Source organism: Equus przewalskii, chromosome 1 (assembly GCF_037783145.1).
Source record: "Equus przewalskii isolate Varuska chromosome 1, EquPr2, whole genome shotgun sequence".
In the NCBI taxonomy this organism is placed as follows: domain Eukaryota; kingdom Metazoa; phylum Chordata; class Mammalia; order Perissodactyla; family Equidae; genus Equus; species Equus przewalskii.
Window position 1 is genome coordinate 19,322,373 of NC_091831.1, and position 24,844 is coordinate 19,347,216.

Here is a 24,844-nt window from a genome sequence, read left to right on the forward strand (position 1 = left end):
TGAGCTGCAGTCATAGGTTATTTATTTTAAGGCATTTTATTCATTTCATAGTACCAGGTAGAAATACAAGATCATTAAGCATTATGATAAAATAAAGCAAAACTAATACAAGGTTGTTTTACTCTGACAGCCAAGGATTTATGACTATGGCTAACAGTATGCTATTTAAGAGTTTTTTATTAGGACCAATAAAATATGTCTTCTAACCTTTCTGATTACAAAAATTCAGAATTTGTAGGAAGATGAGATCTCACCCTGGTTGGAGCACCAGTTTTGAGCCCAGTTTAGACTATACTGAGTGGTTTTAATCTAGCTATTGCTAAACAAACGTGTACTCCGTGTCTCCAGAGATTGGAGAACCAGCTTAATTTCTGAATTCACTAACACAATTGTAAAAGAACCATCAAACTACTTATCTCAAAACTTCTTAAATACATTATATATAGAGACACAAACTGATGTGTTTTCAAATTATAAGCCTACTAATTAACTCTGTACAAGACTAAGAAAAAGAACTTAGAGCTCTGACTTCTGTTACACTCCAGCTTCTAGCCTCAAACCGGGGTCCACCTTACGTTCTCAGGGATCTGCCAATTCTCCGCCAGGATTGTTTTGTGCTGTTTTTACTTTGTTGACAATGTAAAGCGTTAATATTGACATATTCTGGATCACTGGGGTGGCCGTGTTACCAGGGTGTGGCACCACGTGATTCCAGTGGTCATATTTGCATTTGTGTTTCTGATTTTTTTTGTTGGTTCGATTCTAATGATTATAAGTTAATGGAACAAAAACAGATACAGGCTTGAATGTTGAAGTAAAGGCTAAATGAGGTCAGACCATTCTGTACAAATGAAGATTTCTTTCTCGAGCAAATAGTAAAAAATAGTGAGAGCGTCGAGCATCACAAGGTATACGGTAGGATTGGGTTAACAAGCTGCAGAGACCCTGTCATGGAGGTCACTCCCTAGTCATGTTGCAAGTGGCAGTTTCATTTAGGGAAGACCACATTATGATGTTAAATTCATGTCAATGTGAGTTTTATTCTTTTTTGTTGCTTTATTCCTAATTAACTTATAATTTTCCTCTGATTTTAGAAATAAGTATCAGTTACAAAAATGAGTTTATATCTATATAATGTTTATACATATTTAAGAAGTCCTATGATAAAAACAAATTAGGTTAGCACTGCAGGGTTCTCAATAACTGTTTTCCTTTATATTACTCAGGTTTGAGCAAAACTATTGTGTTCCTCTCTGATTCCCATATCATCATTTGAAAGATTGGACCCCCCCTACCTGGTGGCTCTGCCCTGGTTCTTAGAAAAGAGTTGCACAGCATCGATGACAAAGACCATTTCAGCAAAGTTGGCTATTCCTCTGTGTCCTGTACTTACCACTGACTTTGTGGTTATGCCCGACATGCACCTCAAAATTCTCAGTTGCACTTGGTTGGCTGTGCTGGTCTTTTAACAGTACTATAGCTGTCAAAGGAGTCCACCGCAGCCCTGACTCGAGAATGGGGCAAGGAAACTCCTCCGCCAGGTACAGGAGAGGGACTGCAGGATCTAAGAGCCACAGGAAGTCACAAGAGGAAGTGGGGCACCAAAGAAAGGCAATCACTGAAATTCACAAAAATCATTGGAACACATATTTGGCAAAGTGCTATTCTCTGCTCCCCAACAATACGGTCTTCTGTTTGTTCTTTTTGGCAGCACAATAAATGTGAGCTTGTCATCAACAGAGGAGATGATCTTGGTAGAGGAGCTGTAGCTGCCTGCCGGGCTGTCGTCTATAACACAGCACAAATCCCCAGCATCACGATGAGGTGGTAGAGAACATCTGTGAACCAGATAGGAAAGGAGACAGGAACAGTTCCACAAAGAGCGAGAACAACACCACAAAGGGGGAACTCAACAAAAGAGTCAACTAGGGCTGTTACGTGAGTTTTCATAAAACTCTGCACATTTTATACAAAGTCAATTTTGTTCATCCTTTGGGCTTTCTTTAGCTCACTTGCATCAGTACAGAGAACTGAACAGACAAACCCAGGTTATGGACCTCTGACAGACAGAATCTGAACTTCTACAATACAGTGATGGTACATTTCTCTGTAGAACTTCCTTTAGAAATGAGAATCTGGGATTGGAGTCTTAAAAAGTTGGTTTACATGATTTCCTGTAATTGTGAGAGCCAAGTCTACAACTGTGAGTTTACTAATAAATAGAACTGTCTTATCCTAGCTCCTCCCTCGCATACTTGCCTCCTCCTCATCATTGAGGTGAGCTCTTCCATCCTAGCTGACATGTTTCTTCCTCTGAGAGGCTCCCCTGGCTGCTATCTAAATCATTTTCACCCACCCGCCTCCATCCCCCTCCTCCCCACTAGGCGGAACTTTAAGGAGTAACTTTCAGTTCTTAAAGACTTTGCTGGGGCCAAAGGTAAACTTCTTTTAAAACACACATCTTCCCATTAAAGATATTGCCATGACATTTCCCAGAAGTGTCTCTTTTCCTTACCTGAGAAGTTATAGAGACTTGAGAGTCCCCTGCCTGTAGTGAGGAAAGAGAGAGAAGGCCGAAGGTTTAAGAAAAGATCATGGAAGGAGAAGTCTCAGAGCTGTTTCTAAAACACAAATCTGAAACCTGGCTGTATCCTCCCCTGATTAAACCAACAGACTCCTCATTGCCTTTAGGACAAAGTTTATAGCAGGGTTTACGAAGCCTTCATCTCACACCATTTCCTCCTCTGCTCTTTAAGGCAGGGGTTGTTAAAGTTTCCGGAAAGGGCCAAATAGTAAATATTTGCAGCTAAGGGCCACCTGGCCTTTGTTGCAACTACTTGACCCTGCCGTTGTAGCATGAAAGCAACTGGAGACAAGACCTCGATGAGTGAGGGTGCCTGTGTTCCAATAAAACTTTATAGACACTGAAATCTGAATTTCATACAATTTTTATGTGTCCTGAAATATTGTTCTTTGGACTTTTTTCAACCACATAAAAGGGTAAGAACTGTTCTCAGATTGCAGGCCATGCAAAATCAAGAGGCAGCTGGATTTGGCCCCTGATCCTGATGTGGTAACTGTCCTCTAAGATGTAGCTCCTAAAGGCCCCAGCCTTCTCACAGGCCTTGCTCACCCTTCATGTCATACCACACTTCAGCTCATACTTAAAGATTACCGACAGAAGTCTTCCCTAAGCCCTGGACCAGGTTGAATCCCCCTGCCATATATGCCCGTAGCACCCCGCCTTCCCCCACCCCCATCAATAGTAATCTCCCTTCGCATTTAACATCGCTCTCCTTGCTAGATGATAAGTTCTTGAGGACAGGACCCATGTGGGTCTTTATTTCTGAAACCCAAGTGCCCAGCCCAGACCAAGCCCAGCCCTGGCTGTCAGTAAAGTTTGGTTGACTTGCACTGGTTGTTCCCAATACATTTCATTCTCTGTTATTATTGTTGACCACATGCTCTGTCTGGAAGTTCAGCACCTCCTAATTCCTTGGGGGATTGGAATTTAGGCCACAGATGGAACTTTTCAGAGTAGTTAACAAACCTCAACTCTTTGGTTTGGCATCAACTATTACCCCCTCTCCCCATCACGCCTTCCCTCCCCACCCACCCCTGTGTTGGGAAGACTCCAGTTGCGGGTAAAGGCTGTGTTTACAGGCAGGACTGGTTTGGCAATTTAGTTAACATGCTCAAACTGGCTGTGCCTGTGGACGCAGCCCATAGAGAACTCAGCCATTTGGAAAACAGAGAAACTTACTATGGAGGGAGAGCTCCACAACCAGGACGCCCCCTGTCTGATCTCGGAGGAGACGCTTCCGTTTGTCGCAAGTCTGGAGACCAGGAGAAAAGGAGGGGAGAGGAGGTTGGAAGGTGGGATGAGAAGCAAACACAAGAGAGGAAAGACAAGAGATTTTAAAAAACAAAACAGAACATGTCACAAACTAAATGGAGTCAAGATTCCCCAGTCAACAGATAATTGGTTACCTTATTTTTTTTTATAACCCAGAGAGACATCTTTCATTCCTCCTCTAACTTGGGAAAAAGAAGAAAGCTTTACTTTTCAACTCTTCAGGTTGGAAGATGTCCACCTGAAAGAGGTCATTGGGTGTGGGAGGGAGTGACATAATTTCTTTTGGTAAGAAGTAAGGCTTTTACCTACAGTTACACATCACAGTGATTTGAGAAGTAGACGCTTGCAAAATGTGTTCTGGCTCATTCCTTTCTTTTCTTTTTTGGGGATGAAGATTGGCCCTGAGCTAACATCTGTTGCCAATCTTCTTCTTTTTGCTTGAGGAAGATTGTGACTGAGCTAACATCTGTGCCAATCTTCCTCTATTTTTTGTATCTTGGATGCTGCCACACCATGGCTTGATGAGCGGTATGTAGGTCTGCGCCCGGGATCCAACCTAGTGACCCCCAGACCCCCAAAGCAGAGCCGGAAAACTTAAGTGCCATGCCATGGGGCCAGACCCTTTCTTTTCTTTTTTAAATGTAGTGTCAACAATTATCCTTTCATCAGCTGTTAAATGTCTCTCTACTCCCTTCCTTTTCTCTATTTGTGCTCATAAATGACCATTTCCTGGTCAAATGAATCAAAAGGAAGAGAGATTATAAGCTTATTTCTAATGGTTACTATAGGCAATGTGAGCAGGTATCCTCCTCAGAAACACCGTGTCCCCCTTCAGCGAAGTCTCTAGTCCAAACAGACCACAGCAGGTAACAGTTTAGGGCTGAACACTTTTAGATCTCCAAAGCGGTGGTGCGCAAACTTGAGCATGCCTCAGAATCACCCAAAGGGCTTGTTAAAGCCCAGATTGCTGGGCCCACCCTGGAGTTTCTGAGTCAGGTGGTTTAGGGGAGGCCTGAGAATTTGCCTCCCTAACAAGTTCTCAGGTGGTGCTTGAGCTGCTGTGGACCACACTTTGGAACCACTGCTCTAAGGAGCAGATTGACAGCAGGTCACAGTGGAAAACTATCTTCACCTGAATTCGCTGCTCATGTTGATTGATTCTGCAGCAACTTCTTGGTGGGGGATGCAGAGGGGAAACTGACCCCTCACCCCCACCGCAGCATGAGCTACACTAAACAGGTCTGTGAAGCCAGACCGCCACCGCTGGGCCTTTCCTCTCTCTCGGTCAGATCAGCTGTGACCGGGTGTCGGGAATTTCTGTAGCTTCTCTCTGGTCCATCTCCAGTCCCAGAGATGGACCCTCAGGCTGGCCAATCAAGGGCTAAAAATACCCACCTTTTGACTTTCATCCAGAGCCCGTTGCTACCACCTAGATTTTGAATTTTCCTTGTGCTTTTTCAAAGCACTTTCATATCTGTTATCACTTTCATTTTAGTTAACATTGCTCCCTGAAGAGAGAAGGGCCTCCTTCACTTATCACCACTCTATCTTTAAAGGTGAGAAAACCAGTTTCCTGAGGTTAAGCAACCTGTGCCAGACTGTGTAGCTTGTTTTGGTGGCAGGGTGGACAAAGCCTGGAACGTCTGCCCCCATGCTCAGTGCCTTTTCCTCTAGAATGTCCTCAGCACACACCTACACTGGTCTGGTTACAGTTTCCCAGCTAAAAATACAGCATCTCAAATACCGGCCCCCCTTGCCCCACCCCCTTGGGTAACATTCTCCTTCCAGAAAGAGGTGGCTCACCACTGGACAGGATAGCTTCTCACTGTCACAGATGAACGTCTCGCAGTGTAACCAAACCTTGGAGAGTTTGGGGATGTTCTGGAACCGGAAGGCATTGAATTGGAAGGTCGCCCTGTGCTCTTTCCCATTCTCATACACGATGACTGTTTCATCCGTGGGGCAGCTGAAGCAGAGAGGGGTGCAGGGAGGGGTGGGGAGGAGAAAGTGTCACCTTATGAACTCCAGCAAGGGCTTCTGAGGCAAGTTCACAGACAACAACACTGCCCTGGGCTTTCATACAGCATGTTGTCTTTCAAAGGACTTTGACTGGCAGCACCTCACTTAGCCTCAGGACTTGAGGTCAAATTGAGGAGCTGAAATGGGTGTGGTCGTCCCCATTCTATAGACAGGGTACAGCAGCTGGAGAGCGACTTATGAGAAACCACACACCTGGTAAGTCACCACACCTCTGTCCCGAAGAAGTCAAATCCCTGAGACAAAGCCCTCTGAAGGACTGGGACGTGTACAGACTCCCAGTTTGTGTATGAACTAAAGATAGCAGTGCTGGGAACAGCACTTCTCAAAGTGCTGCCACAGCCACCTAAGTCCAGGTCACACCCAAAACTTTTCTCTGTGTGTATCGTGAGGTTTTGCCACTGGGAATTTAAATTTACATTATACTATTTAAATTCTATATGTTTTATATTAAATAATTACTTTGTAAAAATGTGTAAAATGTATAAAAATTTTTAATGTAAGCACAGAAAAAATGGCTGGAAGGATACCATCTAAATGTTAAAACTGGCTATTGTGGGGTGGTGGCATTACGAAGAGTTTTTGTTTTCTTCTTTGTATCTTTGTGTGTTTCTCAAATTCTCTATAATGAGAACATAATATTTGAGAAGTTCCAAAGTCCCAAAGGTAATGATTGCAATAAAAGAAAAAATGATGACTCAGATGGGCATTTGTTAAAGACAGCAGTTCTCACCTGGGGGCCATTTTGTCCCCCAGGAGACATTTGGCACTGTAGTTGTCATGACTGTCATTGAGGGAAAGAGATACTGATGTCTGGTGAGTAGAGGCCAAGGATGCTACTCTACATTGTACGATGCACAGGACGGTCCCCACGACAAAGAACGATCCAGCCCAAAATGTCAATGGTGTTGAGACTGAAAATCCCTGTTTAAGCAAAATACTCTTTAGTTTACCAAACACATACTCATTTCTTATTTAAATACCAGACGTTCAACCAGGTGTTGGGAACAGACATAATCATTCTTGGGAACTTACAGCGAGGCCCACACGAGTGTGGGGGCTTGCTGTCTGCAGGTGAGAAGGAGCACCAGAGTCTGTCCTCTGTGGAATAAGCTCTATGGGTCCAAAAGCTTAAGACCAGTGGGCAGCACCATAGTGGACCTCAGTGTTACCACCCCTCCTGGAATGTCTCTTTGACTCTGTTGTCAATACAACTCAATACACACACTGGAGAGTTGTCCGGTTACCACAGAGAGCTTTCAAGATGTACCTTCTCCAGCCTCATTCTATCAGAACCGGACATTAGGGGCCCAATTAGAGGCAGGACTGAAGGAATGTCATCTCTGAGAGTTAGTGAGTGAAATAAGGAGAGAACTCTGTGCCTCATATCTGGACCAGGGGTGAAAAGCTGGCTCTGTTTGTGGTGGCCTCTGAGCAGGGACAGAGCTGAGGGCATTTTCCAAGTTACGAAACAAAACTCTTGGAGGATCATTTGGTCAATCAACCTGAGATTCTTGTATGAACTCAAGAAGTGAGTCCTTAAAATAGCTCCTTGCAGCTGGAGTGCCAAGGCCTGGTGTCAGCCAATGGAAAACAATGTAAGCAGAGCTTTGTCGGGGGCTGGGAGGAGGCAAATCATGGGCAGTCCTAGATGCCTTGGCACCGCTGCCTCTTGGCGCTGGCTGTGGCATTTTTCCCTTCATGACAGATGTCTCTGGATGGATTGCCCACAGGGTGGTTTTCACATGGTCGCCACAGGGGTCTCCTTCCCCTCATAGGATCAAAATTCCTACTAATATATCTATTCTAATCTCTCCAGGCTGTCTTGAAAACTAGATTTTCCTCCAAAAGGGCACAATGTGAACTGAAAGCATCTGGGAGATTGTGGGAGTGGACTTTTAATTCTCCCTTTTGGCACTGGTCTTGGCACATGCCTCTCCAGTCTCAAGGGGTCATTTCCACTAGGCAGAATGTGGAAATAGGCCAGGGCTCCTTTAGTTGGGCTGTGCTTAAATGCAGATACCCTGGGTTCGCCGGGGGGACCTTCTGATGTGGTAGGTTTACAGGGTGCCTGCATGTGTAACAGGCACCCTGGGTAAGTCCTGTGCACACTAGAATTTGAGGACAGCCTGTAGGGACTACCCCAAAGCCACAAGCATTGCTTTTCCTGCTCTATTACACATCGGTCAGTTGAGCAACAGCACCAGAACTTTCTGCTGGGAGATGATTCCACTGTGTGGCTGAAGTCTTTGTCCCCATGTGGCCTTTATTTGGAGAGGTTCCCAATGTAATTTCAGGTCTCTGTAGGCCAAAAATTTATTTCAGAATCTCCCTGAAACCATTTGATTGTGTCATCGTCAACAGAACCTAAATAAATCATTCAAGGACAGATGTGAAATAAGCATCCAAACTAAGCTCCCATCTGTGCAGGGAGCTTTGCTGGGTTGCTTAGATGTGGCTCTACTGGCTTGTCCTACCCACGTCACTCAGGAAATAATGCTGCCTGCGTTTGAACCCCAGATCTTCCATCCTCATACTAGCTCTAGACTTTGAGCAAGTTTCTGAACCTGTCTGTGCCTCAGTTGGCTCATCTATACAATAGTAATTAATATACTGCCTACTTTATAGGGCATTTAATGAAATTTAAATGTTAATATTTGTAAAGCCCCTATGAAGAGCAACGTGTCATGTTGTAAGTGCTGTAGTGTTTGTTAAATAAAAATAAGTAAAGATCCAAAGTGACTTCACCTTTGTTATCTAATTATCTTTGTCCCTGGCCCCAGGGTTTCTTTAGCCCTGATGGATTCTGGTGATCACTTGGGCACAAGGGCCTGCTTTGGTTTGGGGAATGGCCTCTTCCGTGTTCGCTGTGCATTGGGTGGACGATGCCTGCGTCTCTAGTACAGCTCCATCTCTCCTCTGTTTTCCAAAGTTCTAATTCTAAGTGCTTCTAGACCATTCTTATCTCAAACTCAGCATGTCATCCTTGAACTCAAGGAGAAACCAAACTCCTTTATCCAGAAAGCTCCTTCCCCAGCAGCCCTCAACAATTCCTCACCTTCAGAATCCACAGATTCAACAATACAGAGCCATCTTTGTCACATATTCCTCAGACTTCTCGTCTTGGCCTTCCTTCCACCGCATAGTCAAATGGTTGCTAAAATCCTATGGCTTCTCCCTCCCTTGGATGACCTCTCCCCTCACTTGGCTATACTTCACTTCAGGTCTTATCATTTTTGGCTCTAGCTACTGCAGCATCTAATCTGATCTTCCCACTGTCCACATACTGTTTCTAAATCGTCCTTTGTATGACTTCCAGAATCACCATTCTGTTGTGCAATTCCAATAAGTCAGTCTCCTCAAAAATTTCAAGAGCTCCCTATTATTTACTGAATTAATAATAAAAACAATGATATTATTTCAATCAATAGGATACTGAGTAGGTACTACGTGCTAAGCTTTTTGCATGGATTATCTAATTTAGTCCTCACCAGGATTCTGGTGTCAGACTGATTGGATTTGAATCCACTTCCCCCAAAACACACAGATACACACACTAACTATGTGACGTTACTTAACCCCTCCTGTGGCTCAGTTTCCTCATCTGGAAAATGGTGATGATAGTAATAATACCTACTTATTGTAAGGTAAGTGAGTTCATATATGATAAAGCTCTCAGAACAGTACCTGGTATCTAGAAAGCACTATATCGTTTCCCAGTATCGGTACTCAGCCTGGAAGCACAGGAGATGGCGCCGATCCCCAAGAGGCTCTGCGTCTTCCTCTCAAGCTCCCCCAAGCCAGACTAGCCCTGGATGTACCTGGCCCCACCTCTTAGCCCTGTGCTCCGGAGAGTGGTACCTACCCCTTGTTGATCAGCTGCCACTGCAAAGGATACATGAAATCAGCTGAGGGTGTGGCCCAACAGCTGTTCAAAACCACTTTAAACCTGCAAATGAAACAAAACACATCACTTTGAGCCAGAGAGTTGTAGGAAGCATCTGGTGATTAAAAAGTCACTCAACTGGTCTTTTTTTCTTTTCTTTGTATTTAAAGATATAAACATGAAGGAAATGTACTTACCTAATGCTTAACCCTTTGGCTTCTACCCCTGCAAACAGATCTGAACCAATTTCAGATGTCTCCAAGACAAAAGGGGCTTCTTTCTTGATGGAGAACTTGGCATTCTTGGGAAGGAAATTGACATTGGGCATTATGACCTCTTAGATTGAGTACTTGGGTCTGACAGGAGCAGATAAATTGGGATGGGGTGGGGGTGGGAATCAATCCAAAGGCACAGGCACATGAGACCACAGTGAGGCCCTCCAGGACCAGAGAAACTATACTTCCTAGGATGCTGGTGCCATCTTAGAAGAGATGAGGACATCCCATGGCTGGATTTGCTGGTCACAGTGAGACACATACTGTATGTCTCATCTATGCCAATCAGGAACAAGATCTTGCTGATGGAAAAAAAGTAGAATCCGGGAATTCTGAAGCACTGTGCTTTACTGAATCACCCAAAGGCATGGGGACCAAACACATGCAACCCCACTTTGCCCTTGCTCCTCTACTATCTGCCCGAGCAGATTCCAGCCTGGGTTGGAAAGTTTATGAGCTTATTCCCAGTACAGTTAACAACAATGACAATAACAACAACTTATCCATCATCCACTATGTGTCAGGCCCTGCTTTCTCTGTTGGGATAGTCTCTATGTCAGGATGTTCTGTCTACTGAGATATACCAATGAACAAAGCAAAGATCTCTGTCTCCAACCACCTGACATTCTAGCAGGGGAGACAGACGATAGACAATAGGTAAATGAATTACATGGTTAGGATAGAATATAGTACATTATGTAGGAAAACTGTAAAAAATGTAGAGCAGGTTAAGGAGGATTGGGAGTGTGAAGAGTAACAAGTTGAGGTTTTAAATACAACGGTTGGGGAGGTCTCATTGAGGATGTGACATTTGAGGCAAGCCTTGAGAGAGGAGAGGAAGGGGGCCATGCGGACACCCAGGGAAGAATGCTTCAGCCAAGACAAAAGCCCTGGGGTCAGAGTGTGCCTGGCAGGACAGCAAGGAGGCCAGTGTGTTGGAGCATGAGAGAGCAAAGGGGGAGGTGGGCGGAGGTGGGGTGGGAGGGCAGGAGATGAAGTTAGAGGGGCTGTGAGGGTGCGTGCAGAAGACTGTGACTTCAACTCTAAATGCAATAGGGAGTCATCGCCACAATTTGCGAGCAGGAATGGCAGCCTTGGGTCATTGGCCTGGTGTGTGTGGTCTTCACCTGCCATCTTCACCAGGCAGGTGGGGGTGAGTTATTAGGAATAATTACAGGGTTTGCAGTTGACTTACCCAAAGGAGGCTGATTTCTCCATTCTTTGAGTCTTGCATTCACTCAACTCTAGTAACGACCTTTAACTACTCTCCAAGGTTAGCCTCCAGAGACAAGAGCATCATGATGGAAGGGTAAGGATCCTGGGCTAATCCTAGCTCCCACCACTAATGTGGGATACACTACAGGCAAGTCAGTCTTTTGGGCCTCAGTTTCTCCATCTGCAAAATGGGAATAACTTTTACCTTCGTCTGCCTTGCAGAAATGTTTTTATAATGGTGATTTTATGTAATAGAAAAATAAAGCTTAGACCAGATACTGGTTAAAAGATTGTTTCATGGACTTGGAGATTTACAGAACTGCCATAGGTAGACAGTGGCAGCAAGGATATCTAGCTAAAAAGGACTTTAACTCCCTAAGGGTCAAATTCAGAGAAGCAGCTGAGAGGACTCAGAATCAAATTCTAGTGCCTCTTACACTATTTTACTGATTGCAGGTCCAGCCAGGGCTCCCAGCCTCAGTGACCTAGAAATCAATTGTTTTCTTCCCATCTGTCAGCCCTCTGCACCGTTTAAATGGTTGTAATAATTAAACAATAATGTTCTTAATCATAAGTGATTTACTAGCTTAATATGCAGGTTGAAGTGGCAGATTTACAGAGGTTTTTAATATTCCTTATTGTTTTTTGAGATTTATTATATTTAAAGAGACTGTTTCCAAATGTGGGGCCCAACCTGGGGACCACAATGCTGTCCTCAGTCTAGCCAGAGGTGTTTCTCCCAGCTCCATCTCCCAGGGACCAGCCAGCAGAAAATTGGAACATTGGAATAATGTCTCTGCTCACAGAGGAACCTGACTGATTACGCTACAAAGTAGAGAACAGAATCTGCACCATTAATTCAATTTCTGAAATAAAAAACACCTTTAATGGTCAGTTTCTCCACTTTCCACTCAACAGCTAAAGCCAAGCTCAGCGTGATTTTCCCCTAATTTCTTTATAATAGAACAATTAGGAACCTCTTTCCAGATAGCTTCACTCTCCAATACCCAGACAGTTTGTTTTGGCATCCTTGGAAACATTGAAACGCCACATAATGAGTAGTAACTCATTCATCGAATGGGATGGAAGAGCCCCTTGAAAAATCGTGCCATCTAGTCCCTTCATCTGACCAAAAGGTTGAGTCACAACCAGCTAGTGACACAAGTTAGGATGCATATATCTAGTTTAACAGCAGTTCATGTGAGAAAGATCTGGGGGTTGCTTTTGCTCACAAGCTCAATGTGAGATAGTGGTGGAAGAAAACTGCCCCAAAGCTAATATTATCCTAGACCATGTTCTTAGAGTCTTCCAGAACCCAGAAGCTCACCTCTGACCTGCATTGGTCTGACAAGGTCCAGAATACAACATTTCAATTCTGGGCTCCACTTGCTACTAGGGGCATTGACAAAGTGGATCACACTCAGAGAAGAGTGATTAGGATGATGTGTGGACCACAAACAGTGGCAAGATATTTAGCTTGGGAAGGAAAAGCTTGAGACATTTGAAGGACTGTCAGCAGCAGCATCACAGGCTATTATTTCAGAAGACAGAACAGGACCGATGGGTTGGAGTTCAGGGTGTCGGATTTCATACGCTCATCTAAAATGAGAAGGCCTAACTTGCTATTGTCCTTGGAAGAAGTGGTGAGCCTACCACTGAGCAGTCTCCCAGAAGAGTTTTGGGCTTTGGGTGGAAGGTCAAGGTTAATCACCTCTGAGGTTTGTTCTGACTCTGAATGTCGTGTTGATCTCTATTGCTTGCATTTGTTCCATCCCAAGCTTTTTCATTTGCTTCTGTGTAACTAGGAGGAATGGTGAGTACCATTTCAATTGAATAAAAGTCAACCTAATCCCACACTGGCATTGATGCTCAACCTTATAAAGGTAACAATGCTGGTGTCAGGAGCTCTCAGGGTTTCCACTTTAAATGAAGTCAAAGGCTACAACCATGAGAATGACTACTTTCTGAGGCACTTATCTTGTGCCAGACATTGTGCAAAGTGCATCATAAGAATTATTTCATTTAATCTTCATAACAAATTTGTCAGGTATGTACTATTACTATTATTACCCTTGTTTAACAAATGCACAGGTGGAGTCCCAGGGAGGTTACCTTACTTGCCCAAGGTCACACAACTAGTAAATGGTGGAATCAGGCTTCAAACCAACGGTCTGATGTCAAGGCCTATTTTCTTAACTATAATGCTAGTCTACTTCTGCAAGTTGACCACCTTCCCTTAGTTTGGATGGGGAGTCAAAACAACTTTTTCCCAAGAGTACCAACCATGGGCCATTGGTAGAAGTGAGTGGGAGTGGGTAGAGAGAGAAGAGAGGAAGCATGCTGAGTAGAACCAGTGGTTTTGGAGTCCAGCATTTGGAGCTCTTGGAATCCTAAGCAATTAGCAGTGCATTGATTCCATTGTGCAATCTAGGGCACAGTTCCGTCTCTAGTAATTTGATGCAAATATATGCAGGGAGCAGTGGTTGCTTCAGAAATGCACAAGAATGCTCTCAAAGTGGAAGAAAGGGGGAGAAGAAAAATACCAAAAGCGTGGGTCAGACATAGGAAACCATGTCCATGGTGGGAATGTTAATCAGTACAAAGTCTCTGTTGTAACATCAGAGCCCCATCTCTGCCGAGGTCGTTTGTTCTGTATGGGTCTTGGTGGGCCCCAGGGGAGGCTTTATCCTTGTTTCTAGAACAGTTCAAGGAAACATCCTGTTACGTCTGTCTGTCTAGCCCAGAGGATGGCCTGGGTGATGCTGAGAACATGCCTCAATTTTTGTTTTGTTTTTTCTTAAAAAAGTGCTAAGATTTGATATTTATGTCTGAAACTTAGCCCAACACGTCTGATGATGGGTTACGATTTTTGAAAATCGTGGTGCCTCTCCATTTCCAGCTGTTGTAAAATCTTCGAAGCATCTTATCTATAATTTTATCTGGTTGAAACAACAATCATGCTCTTCTAGACAGGGGCTTAGCAGTAAAGAGAGCCTGTCATCAGGATGTCCCCTGAGACTGTTGTCAATTCATGAAGCCTATTTTCCTTTATGGACAAACTTTATCAGTTGCTACAGTGGTTTGGCCGTCCTTTCATCACTCTAGCGGTCCACACTGTATGAACCCCTCTGATTATAGGTCAAGAGGCTGTATGGTATTCCTTTTCTCAGGACTTAATGACTAGTTGTGTGTGGCCAGGGGCAGATCTAGGTTTTGTGAGACTTTAAAGCTTAAATATTTAGAGAGCCCTCTTTAATTAAAAGAATCAAAATTTTGAATACAAAATTAGACAGAGGGCTGTGAAAGGGGTCTGTGCAAGAGAAGTTTCATGAAACTTAAGCTTCATTCGCTTCATAGGAAATATGCCTCAGAAACCAATGTCAGGAGATCTGTGTTCCAGACTGGGTACTGCTCCAAGCCACCTGTGGGATCTTGGCCTTTTAGATCATTTCCTCATTGGGCTTTAGATCCTCATTTGTGAAATGGACTAGGTTATTCTAGGATCCCTTCTAGCTCTCACCTTCTGAGTTCAGCAGGGTTAATAGCTTCTAGGGAGCCAGTAAGGCAAGTTCAAAGACTTCAAGGTCAGTGGAGTTCCAAGTAAAAGAGTGGTTTCCTTTGTGAAATGAATGGGTTGGACATAATGGCCTCTAAGGATATCTTCCAGTTCTAACGTTCCATGTAAAGCTTTCTATTTCTGCCTGTGTCTTCCTAGAGCCAGCTGGGCTAGGGTCACTATGTGTATGCCTCTTCTCTGGAAGCCACAGGTTTAAAAAACAAAGCACCCCTTCTAAACAGGAGGGCAGCCAGGCTAATGGCCACTGCATATTTGGTTTTTCTGGAGCACTTTATTTTGAGAGAGATAATGTGTGCCTTTAACTTTTATGTCAATAAAGGTAACATGTCCAGATTAGACAATGAGGAAACCCACTGACCGAAGAGGTTTGGAGACCAAAGAACTAGGCAGCAGCGGCCAACCACAACCTCTCTGCTTAGCCTTGTCCCAGGCAGGAAGCTCACTTTGTGCCAGATGTTTTAACAAGAGCTAGATCCTAAATATAAATCTCTGGGGTGGGTTGTTGTGGAAACTAATCTTGATTAAGAGTTAGATGTTGGCTGTCTCACTGTCTATTGACCTTCAGCAACTCAGAGGATTCCTCTTGTCTCAATTTTCTCATCTGTAAAATGGGAAGGTTGACCTTTTTTCTCTGTAGCATCTTTTAGCTCTTCCATCCAGTCTATGAACCTGCATCTAGTCTTTAAGGAGCTTAAAGCCAGACCAAAGCTTACATCTCAACTTGAATTCAAGAATAGGCCTCTTCATAGAGCTTAGAGAAGAGCAAATCCCAAGGAAGCATCCCATCCTCTCCTGGAAAGGCCACAGGGCAGTAATGAGAACCTAGAGACCACTTACAGTGTAGAAGTTGAGAGACAATTGGCTTTCAAATGTGCCCATGCTCCCATTCTTCACGTGAACAGTGGCCACTCTGAAAAGGGGAGAGAATTTTGCATAAGGACTGAAACATGCCTGATTGACAGGGACTGCAGAACACGCACAAAGCAGCCAGCCCTCCACTCTCAGAGCAACTTACCTCTGGTCAAAGGCAGCCTGGTTCACCAAATAGGTGGAGTGGTAGGTGCAGGAGAAAGAGTAGTTCACAGGCTGGTTCTTTACAATCACTGTGCTGTCATTGGAAACAATGTGGCTGTAGAAGTGGTAGATGGGGGGCTTGTACTGGAGAAAGAAAGAAGGCAGTTAGGGTGGGCCTGTACCCCCAAGAGAATGAGGATTCTGGGAAAAGTGATTGAAGATGGCTCAGAACAAAACCCAATGGGGAGACTTGAATGCCTGCCATTGGCAGTAACACTCACTCTTTTTGTCTATGGGTGGCCTGATAATTTTTGTAAAGAGTTCTTGAGTTTGTTCAACTAAGATTGTTTAAGATAATCTAGGTTGAATGTTGTACGCTTAAAAATAAATCCTTATACCCACTAGGCTTCTGACCAAAATAGACTGGCTCAGAAATCTCTATTTCCCAACATCAACTTTTTATCCATTTTTTCTATCCAAGTAATCTTATGTGAATAACTTCACCCATCTTCCATTTCTAGAACATTACTTTCTAGTTCTTTGCTCTTTCCTTCTTCTAGTCGTGACATGATTTCTGAGACCCTTTCCTCTGACATGTTGGGCTCTAAAAATCACAGAACATTAGAGTCAGAAGAGATCTTGAACATTCACTTGAGAAGTAATCCATTTAAACCCACACAGATGATTTCTAGTTCACTTTACCAGGATACTCAAAGACAAGATGTTGTTGTTAATTATGCCTATGACTCTTCCCACTAAATCAATGAATCCTTGTGGGGCCTGTGGGGACCTGAAATTGGCCACCCCAAGATATGTCTCTTTGGCATCAGGATTATTTGAGGCTGATTGCTTTTGATAAACTGGGACAGGGAAGGAGGCTCTGAGGAATGAACTTGCCCTTTATTAGGACACTTAGATTTGTAAAGTAAATCTCTGTCTGTAAAGGTGCCTCCCTCTCTGTACCAGGAAGAAGAAAGGAGATGACTTTGTCTCTAGAAACTCTTAATCAATACCAAAGGCAAGGACTTAAAATCTGCATTTTATTGTGCTTGTCTGGTAACCTCCTGTAACTGACTTCCCTCCCCCTCCCAACTTTGGCATTTCTTAAGGATTAAGCATCTTTCCTTAGGCTAGGAACTGATTGCTGCGCTCACCTGTGACCGCCCAGCTCCAGACAATCGACTTGCCTCCGGCTACGCCCTCTGAGACAGCAGACCACTACCTGCTGTGTCCATCAAGCACTGTGCTTACAGGGCAATCTTGTGACTATTCTGGGAGGGACATTTCAATCACATGTGAAACACCCTGTTTGGGGGTATATAACCACTCTGTGCACCCCACTTCTTCGGTGCCCTTTCTTCCTTCTTGAAGAAAGGCCCCGGGCCATGGTTCCTCATAAAGCTTTGTTTAATTTTCTCTTGCTATTCTGTCTCATGTGAATTTAATTCGTTCTCCAGCCAGACGAACCCACATTTGGGAAGAGGAAATGTCTTCCTCCCCTACAGGTCTTTAGGAGGAGGTGGTGGTCCTGGGAGCTCTTTACTTTCATCTTCTGAGATGCAGTAGACCTACAGTCTTCTGCAGTCAAGGCAGTAGGAATGCTAGACATCAGCCCTGGGGTCAGAACTAACCTCGCTTGGTGACTACATTGTTACTGGTTCTGTGGCCACAGACTAGTGACTTTATTGGGATGTCTCAGATTTCTCTTCTGTCACACAAGGATACTAGGCAAGAAAATGTCTGTGGTTCCTTCTAATTCTGATTACCTGTCTTGAATACTTCACAAGACCAAATTATGAATTGGGTTATGCTTTGGTCCCTCTTTTAAATCCCTTCCAAACGCGCTTCCTCACCACTTCAAAGGCTCGGGCAGAGGCTGGCTTGCGCATCCACCCGAGCAGGATGGCAGCCTGTGAACTGCTTCCAAGTGAGGTGGAAGTAGGGTGGGTACTTTGCTATACACACAGAAGGTGGCCTAGCTGGCTCTGGCAACAAATTAGGAGAATAAGATTCAGAGCCAAGAGTCACTTCAACCAGGCAGAAGAGAAGAATTTAAGCAACACATCCTAGGAAATTTGGGACTCAGGATAGACTCTTAAAAGGAAAATGGTGAATTCTGAATCCTTTTGAGGGTGGCCGGCAGACGTCTCATTCTGAGGTGTTGCCTCATTTTAGCAACTCTTCAGTGTGCGGCCTGGACTTACCTCAGACTGGGTTCCACAATAGGACTTGTTTTTAGGCGACAAATCTGGGATTACAAATTGGTAGTAACCTCCTTCATGAACCCCGTTGTAACACACTCCTCCGAGCGCCAGCTGATGCACTTCCCATCCGTAGGGACACTCAGGGATTTTGGTGATGATGGTTTTGGGATAACAAAACACAAGAATGACATCTAGAAAGAGGATATACATGGTTTGAAATCAGATATGGTAAAACATTAATCTACATGTGATGAGCTCCAGCCACACCTAAAGATGCAAAGCAGTTGGTTAAAAATACCTTCCCTGCTATTCCTTACGAGCTGTGATGAAAGTTTTCCCCAAATTTCAGTCATTGAAGTTCCACTTTTGCAGTTTTGGATACATTTGTGTAATATCTGCACTATACTTAATATGTATTCAAAATTGGGCCACTTTTAAACTCTAACCTATTTTAAGGAGTGTAGCTGTGAAATCAGAATGGATGGATTGGAGATATCATAAATATATAGTTTTTTTTAATCCCATGAAAATGGACACATAACTTAAAATAAAAAAATGTCCATTTCATGCCCAACACTGTGAAATAGCAGTTTATGGCAGGACAGAAATTCAACAATCAAATAGAAAAAACCTGGAAATTTTATCTTTATCTCTCTCCCTCTCTATGTCTGTCTCTCTATCCATCTATCTAGCATTCTCTAATTTTAAAAAGTCTGTTTATCCAATACATTTTTACTTCCTGTGGAAAAAGTCCGCCAGGCATCGGGGAGCTTCAGGGCTTCTCCTTGGCTGCATTATTGCATTTTCATAACAATACAAGCGCAGAGCTCTGCGTTTTGCAAAGGAGAAGCTTCAGGAAACTTTCCTTTCCAGGAAAACGGACTCGCACCAGCGCATACCTGCTTTATTAGGAGTGCATGTTCTTGCCGAGGCTTCCGCAAAGACGGCCAACAGGACAAAGGCCCTCGTCACCATTGCTTCTCAGAACCCGGTCCTTGCCAGGCGGCCAACCCAAGCTGGCCAAATGTTCACAGTCCTGCTAGGGCCCCAGCCCCGGGCATTCTAGGTCAGAAACACGAGTGAGAAATTAAAATCAAGGGCGAGAACAAAGCAGCATACACAGTCCTGAGGGGAATTTCCAAGGGAGATGGATAATGCCAGCCCCTGTTCCTAATGGTTCCTCGTCTGCCCTGAGAGGCAAAAAGCAGGACTCATACCCCTGGAAGCGTCAATGACACATGCGGTTGCTCATGTTCCCAACTGTCTCATTCTCTCCGGACTGTGGATCCTGCCTCCCAGAAGCTCCCTAAATCTCCAGCCCCAGTCCTAGCTGACTTTATATAGGCCGAGGGTGTAAAAGAAACCGGCTCCAGATAAATCACAATGAACACGCATTATCCACTCTGGGGAGAATAAAAGGAGACTTTACACAATAATCCGATGGGAAGCTCAGTTACGGCCAATTGAGTCTAATTTCTTTTACTTCACAGAGTTGGAAAAACTGTTTTTTTAACCGCTTCAACCAAGATTGGGATAAAAAGTTGAATTTTTTACCCCTCGTACAAAAAGTGACTCTGATTGGAGGCAAACTAATTTCTGCGCGGTTCCAGGTGATAATGTTCTTTCTTGATGTTTTGCTTTCTTTGCTTTATTTCTTGGTTTCTTACTTTCACAAGTAGGCCGTCTAAACTTTGAACTCAAGGAGACCCAAGTCCAGCCGTGCTACACCTGACACTCAAACAAAACTAGGCTGTGTGTGTTAATGCAAACATGTTGAAGATTTTTTCTCTTTTATGAGAAACTCTGGACTTCCAGAGTTTCATCCTGAATTTCATCTAGAGCTTCATCCTGAGATATAACTTTAGATCATAGACCCCCGAGGCTTCTAAAGTTTCCTTAGTCTTCCAGAGCAATAATATTAGATGAAGAAACCTAGAAAGGCAATCTTATGGGTCAATCCTTAGTCAGCTAATGAGATGCCACCAAAAACAACAGATTAAATGCAGCTCCTGGGAAGTTTCCAAATATATTACCTGGGAATTTTTAGCACCTAGAAATTTAAGAATCAAAAACATGGGTTTCTTTTAGTTTTTGTTTTTAGAGGAAACAGACCCTTTTATCAATCAACTGAGAGCATATTGTACAGAAGTCACTACATTAAGCTTTTCAGGAGATAAACGTAAGAAGTGTAGAAAATTATCCTGTCTTGCAGGAGTTTATAATGTAACTGAGAAGGTAAATGATCTATCCACAATGACTCAGAGTTAGATCGCCGAGTTAAGTCGCTGTTCTGTTACTTGCCATATTTCCTTAGTTTTAAGATACATATTCTTTCCTCCAAATGCATGTAATTTAATGTTTCAGAAACACCGAGATACGTCTTATAAGCAATATGCATACATAGTATGGTAGTTTCCTCAAAACTTATTGTTAAACCGATGGTATGTCTTACAATGATGGTGTTTAAGAATTGAGGAAATAGCCATGTGGCAAACCATTAAATATTTCTGTGATTCAATTACCTTCTCTGTGAATGGAAGCCATAGTCCTGGGCTCACCTCAAAGCGGGGGAGAGCAATGATGTGAAGGCTCTTGTCAACCGTAAAGTACTAGATAAGTAAATAGGGTACATGAAAAGACAACTAACAATTTCTGGCAAATGTTATGTGCCCCTGAGTTGTTTTTCTTTTCCACAAAGGAAAGTACCACAAAGTGTTGCAGTGCAGATTCATGCAACAGGAGACATGCCTATATTGTATAACACACAGGCAATATACTTTATGGATAAAGACCAAATGGGTTGGGGCCAGCCCGGTGGCGCAGCAGTTAAGTTCTTACGTTTTGCTTCAGCGGCCCAGGTGCGGACACGGCACTGCTTGGCAAGCCACGCTGTGGCAGGTGTCCCACACATAAAGTAGAGGAAGATGGGCACGGATGTTAGCTCAGGGCCAGTCTTCCTTAGCAAAAAGAGGAGGATTGGCAGCAGATGTTAGCTCATTGCTAATCTTCCTCAAAAATAAAAATAAAAATAAAAAATAATAAGAAGAAAAGACCAAATGGGTTGAAGAGGGGAGGAGGAGGGAACACACTAATTTATTGTTATATACACTTGGATCAAGTTTAGTGTGGCCTAGAAACATCGGCAAGTTTATACTGATCTTCATAGATCATTACAGGCATTACTTCCTGAGCAGGGAAAAGGAACTTGAATCTCACAAGTATGTGTGAATTCTCTGAGTTTCTCTTTCCTAGGGCTTAGCACTAACTCTGCTTCTTTCTCCCTTCTTTTTCTTAAACATTTATTGGGCCCCTACAGCATAGCAGGCACTGGTCTAGGCCTTGGGAAGACACCGGCAACTTAGCGGAACTAGGAACTGGATGGGTGAGTGGGGGGATGCATGGAGTGAGGGAAGTCTATACTGGGAGTGTGTGATGGAGAGAAAGGAAAAAGGGAGGATCAAAATGCTGATAGAGGAAGCAACAAGTAAGCCAAGTCCCAGAGGACTAAAACAGCCTAGCTGCGTAAGGAACAGCCCCTCTGATTATCCCTTACTGACAATTCTCTATTGCTCTCCTATGTATGTTGGATACTCATTTCTATTTCAAGCAGATTCTCTTCACACATCTTCAAATATAGCTTTCTTTTCAGCCAATCTTGACCCAGGCAGGTCAACAGGATCATCTTCTCTCTGACTCGGAAGGGACACTAGTGGAAAGAGTTGCATTGGAAATAAAAGCTTTTCTTGTCTCCCAGGGGAAATGTCTGATGGATTCCTGCAAGATGCTGTGAGGTGGTATGGAGTAAGGCTGGGATCAAGAGCCCACCTCCATTGCTTATTAGCTATGTGTTCTTGGGCAAGTTCCTTAGCTTCTGTGAGCCTTGAGTTCCTCCTCTCCTGAAAGGATATGATACTATCTATGAGATAGTGTTACTCAGAGTATTAAATGAGATATAAACCCATCTGCATAGACGTAGCTCATTTTTCTCTATAGGGGCAGGGCATCACGGAAGACTTTCATTTTATGCTTAATTCTGCTTGGGAAATCCAAAGAGGGGAGCCTATCCGGAGTGGGTCACTGCTGGATAGTGTATATTATTGTCATCAATGCTGAATTATGTCATATGTAACTAACAGCACAGATTCTGGAATTAGAGGTCGTGGCTTCATCACATTTCCAATTGATTGATCTTGGGCAAGTAAATTGATTTTCCCTAGCCTTCTGTTTCCAAATCTGTAAAATTGGGCTCCTATCTCCTATGGCTAGGACCTAATGAAATGATACATGTAAACTACTTAGCACAGTGTGCTGCCTGGCACACAGTTAAGTGCCCAATAAAGGTTTGCTTTCATCAAGTTTATTCATCCGAGGTTGGTGTCCTCAGGCCGGGAGGACACATCGATGGTGTTCCCATATGAACTCTGGGCATTTTCTAATGGGAATATTTTCCTCTTTAGGAGCCCACCTTAAGAAAGAGCAGGTGCTTTTGATTTCTGGAGAAGCCTGATGATGATAAGATCTCGCCTACAATTTCTTGGAGGGGGGGGGGACCCAGCTAACAATCAGGTGCACAATATTCTTTCAAGGGCAAGTTGAATGAAGTCGGGGAAGCGGAGTCAACCATTGTAGAAGGCTGGTCTCTAGATGTTGAATTTGCATAAGAAACAGAATGGGGCAAAATGCACTTGGGCCAAATAGTATTTGATACTTGCTCTGATAAAAGGTAGAAAGCTCCTAGTTTTTCCTGGTAATTACCCACAATTCCGCTGCCGCAGTCCATCCCCTGTCTGCTTTCTAATGCTCCTCTCCCTTCCTGGGATGAAGATGGAGATGGCGGGGGCGGGGGAGGGGGCCGCTGCCACTGGGAGACAAAATCCAAAAGCCACTTCTCCCACTGAGACCTTCGCTAATGCTCCATAAGACTCACAAATAAAACTGATGGGAGGATTTGAACAATCCCAGGATCTTGAAAGAGCCCAGTGGAGAGGGTTTTATAGCAGACTCATCTGAAAGGTGAGCTTGTCTCTCCTGTGTCTTTCTTTTGCGAATTGCCAGGCAATAGAAGGTACCCGTTCTGTTTGAAGGTCCTGCGTGATTTGTGAAAGCTAGCCCAGACAAAGCGTTGCCATTTGCAAAATGCCAATCAATACTTTCATTCATAGCTCAGAAATTGTATAGGTGATGAATCATGAGGATAAACAATACCAGTAAACTCTTACTGAGGTAACAGACGGTACTTTAAAAATAAAGCTAATGAACATGCATTAAAGTTTAAATGGCTGCTTTATTAACTTATTTTTTAAAGCGCTCTGTTTTGAGTTCATTAAATGTTGGCTTTGTTCAATGGACTCCATTGTTTCCGTTAGGCCCTGAATAAGGCCTTCTTCTACTTCATGGGAGACTGCCAATTTGCAAATGAGTGGGTGTTCCCATGCAGGCTTCAATGGCTTCCTCCCTGGGAATTAACAGCTCTCCAGAGAAAGTGCTTCCCCTCCTAGAAAATACGCTGCTTCCTAAAGGAGAACCGAGAAACGAGAAAAGAGCCTCTGCTGATAGCTCCTCAGAAATTCAGGGCTCCCCCCTGCTCTCCGCAGACCCAGCAGCCATCAGTTTCAGAGAACCAGATCGCCCCAGGTGGATAAACTGCCTCCTCCAGGAGATCCTGGAGTCTTATCTAGCCAAACGCTAAGCAGAGGATGAAGCCTTGCCCTCTTTCTCATCAGCCCGTCTCCCCACCGCCCTCCTTACCTCCAGTCATAAGACTGGAGAATAAAAAATGGCTCCTCCTCAGATCATGATTAGGGATCTCATTGCTGGTCTAAAACATTCGAGGCAAATAATTTGCTCTGTACTTGAAAATTTCCAGAGCGTCATTCACTTACTCATTCATTTGCTCATTTGTTCATCCATCAAATATGTAATGAATGTCTGCTATGTACCAGGTAGTAACCACATATGTATATATGAATCTCTGTCTTTCTCTCTCTCTCTCTCTCTTCTACTTGGGGTAAATCTAAGGATATTGAGGAAGGACACAAATAGGCTTTAAAGATAAAGAATAATGGGACAGAGAAAAGGCATCTAATTTAGACAGCCTGGTCAAGGAAACCTCTTTGGAGAGACTTAAGTTGGGGCCTGAAGGATGAGAAGGAGTTGGGATGGGTGCCAAGGGGATGCGTGCATGTATGTGTGTAGGGGCAGAATATTCTAGGCAGGTGGTGTGGCACTTAAGGAAGCTTCTGATGTAGGATGGAGAGGATACATTTACCAACCTTTACATACTCTTCTTTTTTACAAGTTCTTTTCCCTGACATCCAAGCAAGTTTTCCTGTTTGACTTGAAGTGCATTTCCTTTGCTTGGCCTTCCATACCGTGAGAATTTCCATCCTTGGTGGATAATGCCATTCTGGATTTTCTTTCTCTGTTTGGCGAATTGATGTCACTTTGATTATAGATTTATAATTAAGATCAGAGTAATTGTCCCATGGATCTATAGAAACTAAAACTAACGCACAAACTTAGCCTCCAGAACCCATGACCGTTTTGGTCGACTGATTTTTCTTTCCAGGAACTTCATGGGAAGCCACTCATGGCTTCTTCCTCATTTCCGGCCAAAGTCTAACCAGGCCTGATACCTTTGTAATTATGCCAGAGATGGAGTGAGTTCCATTTTCCTTCATGTCTGTGACAGTTTATTATAGAGATACTGGCCAGTCCAGTTCTCAGATAGCCGGAGACAGGTAGAAGGAAGGAGCAACAGAAGAAAAGAATCTATATAAT

At 43.7% G+C, this 24,844-nt stretch overlaps 2 protein-coding genes across 4 annotated transcripts in view; one reads left to right on the top strand and one right to left on the bottom strand.

The window, feature by feature from the left end:
• LOC103564288 (guanylate cyclase 2G-like) overlaps nucleotides 1–6,590 on the top strand; it is a 59,038-nt gene extending 52,448 nt beyond the window's left edge. Inside the window, 1 exon segment of the mRNA XM_070589957.1 lies at nucleotides 1,712–6,590. The gene's annotated coding sequence lies outside the window, so the exon portion shown is untranslated.
• Nucleotides 851–20,643, bottom strand: TECTB (tectorin beta). 3 transcript variants are annotated; one of them, XM_070632667.1, is made up of 11 exons: nucleotides 20,587–20,643; nucleotides 18,964–19,126; nucleotides 18,065–18,255; nucleotides 15,862–16,004; nucleotides 15,684–15,786; nucleotides 9,977–10,080; nucleotides 9,759–9,842; nucleotides 5,660–5,822; nucleotides 3,764–3,836; nucleotides 2,516–2,548; nucleotides 851–1,838 (listed from the first exon to the last, which is right to left on the bottom strand). In XM_070632667.1, exons 2-11 carry the CDS (start codon nucleotides 19,037–19,039, stop codon nucleotides 1,789–1,791), a joined length of 1,020 nt encoding a protein of 339 aa, XP_070488768.1. In that variant the 5' UTR covers nucleotides 19,040–19,126; nucleotides 20,587–20,643; the 3' UTR covers nucleotides 851–1,788. The 3 variants fall into 3 exon arrangements, with proteins under 3 accessions (XP_070488768.1, XP_008537880.1, XP_070488764.1); XM_008539658.2 differs by lacking the exon at nucleotides 20,587–20,643 and adding an exon at nucleotides 19,282–19,380 and having other exon boundaries at nucleotides 15,684–15,756; XM_070632663.1 differs by lacking the exon at nucleotides 20,587–20,643 and adding an exon at nucleotides 19,282–19,380.
• Between the last annotated feature and the right edge of the window lie 4,201 nt (nucleotides 20,644–24,844).

Bases quoted from the DNA above. Each gene is read 5' to 3' on its own strand.
- TECTB (XM_070632667.1), bottom strand. From the start codon at position 19,039: ATGGTGACGAGGGCCTTTGTCCTGTTGGCCGTCTTTGCGGAAGCCTCG. The intron at 16,005-18,064 runs GTAAGTCCAGGC...TTCTTTCTCCAG, and splicing joins ATTGTGGAACCCAGTCTGAG to TACAAGCCCCCCATCTACCA. The intron at 1,839-2,515 runs GTAAGGAAAAGA...TCTGGTTCACAG, and splicing joins AAGTCTCTATAACTTCTCAG to ATGTTCTCTACCACCTCATC.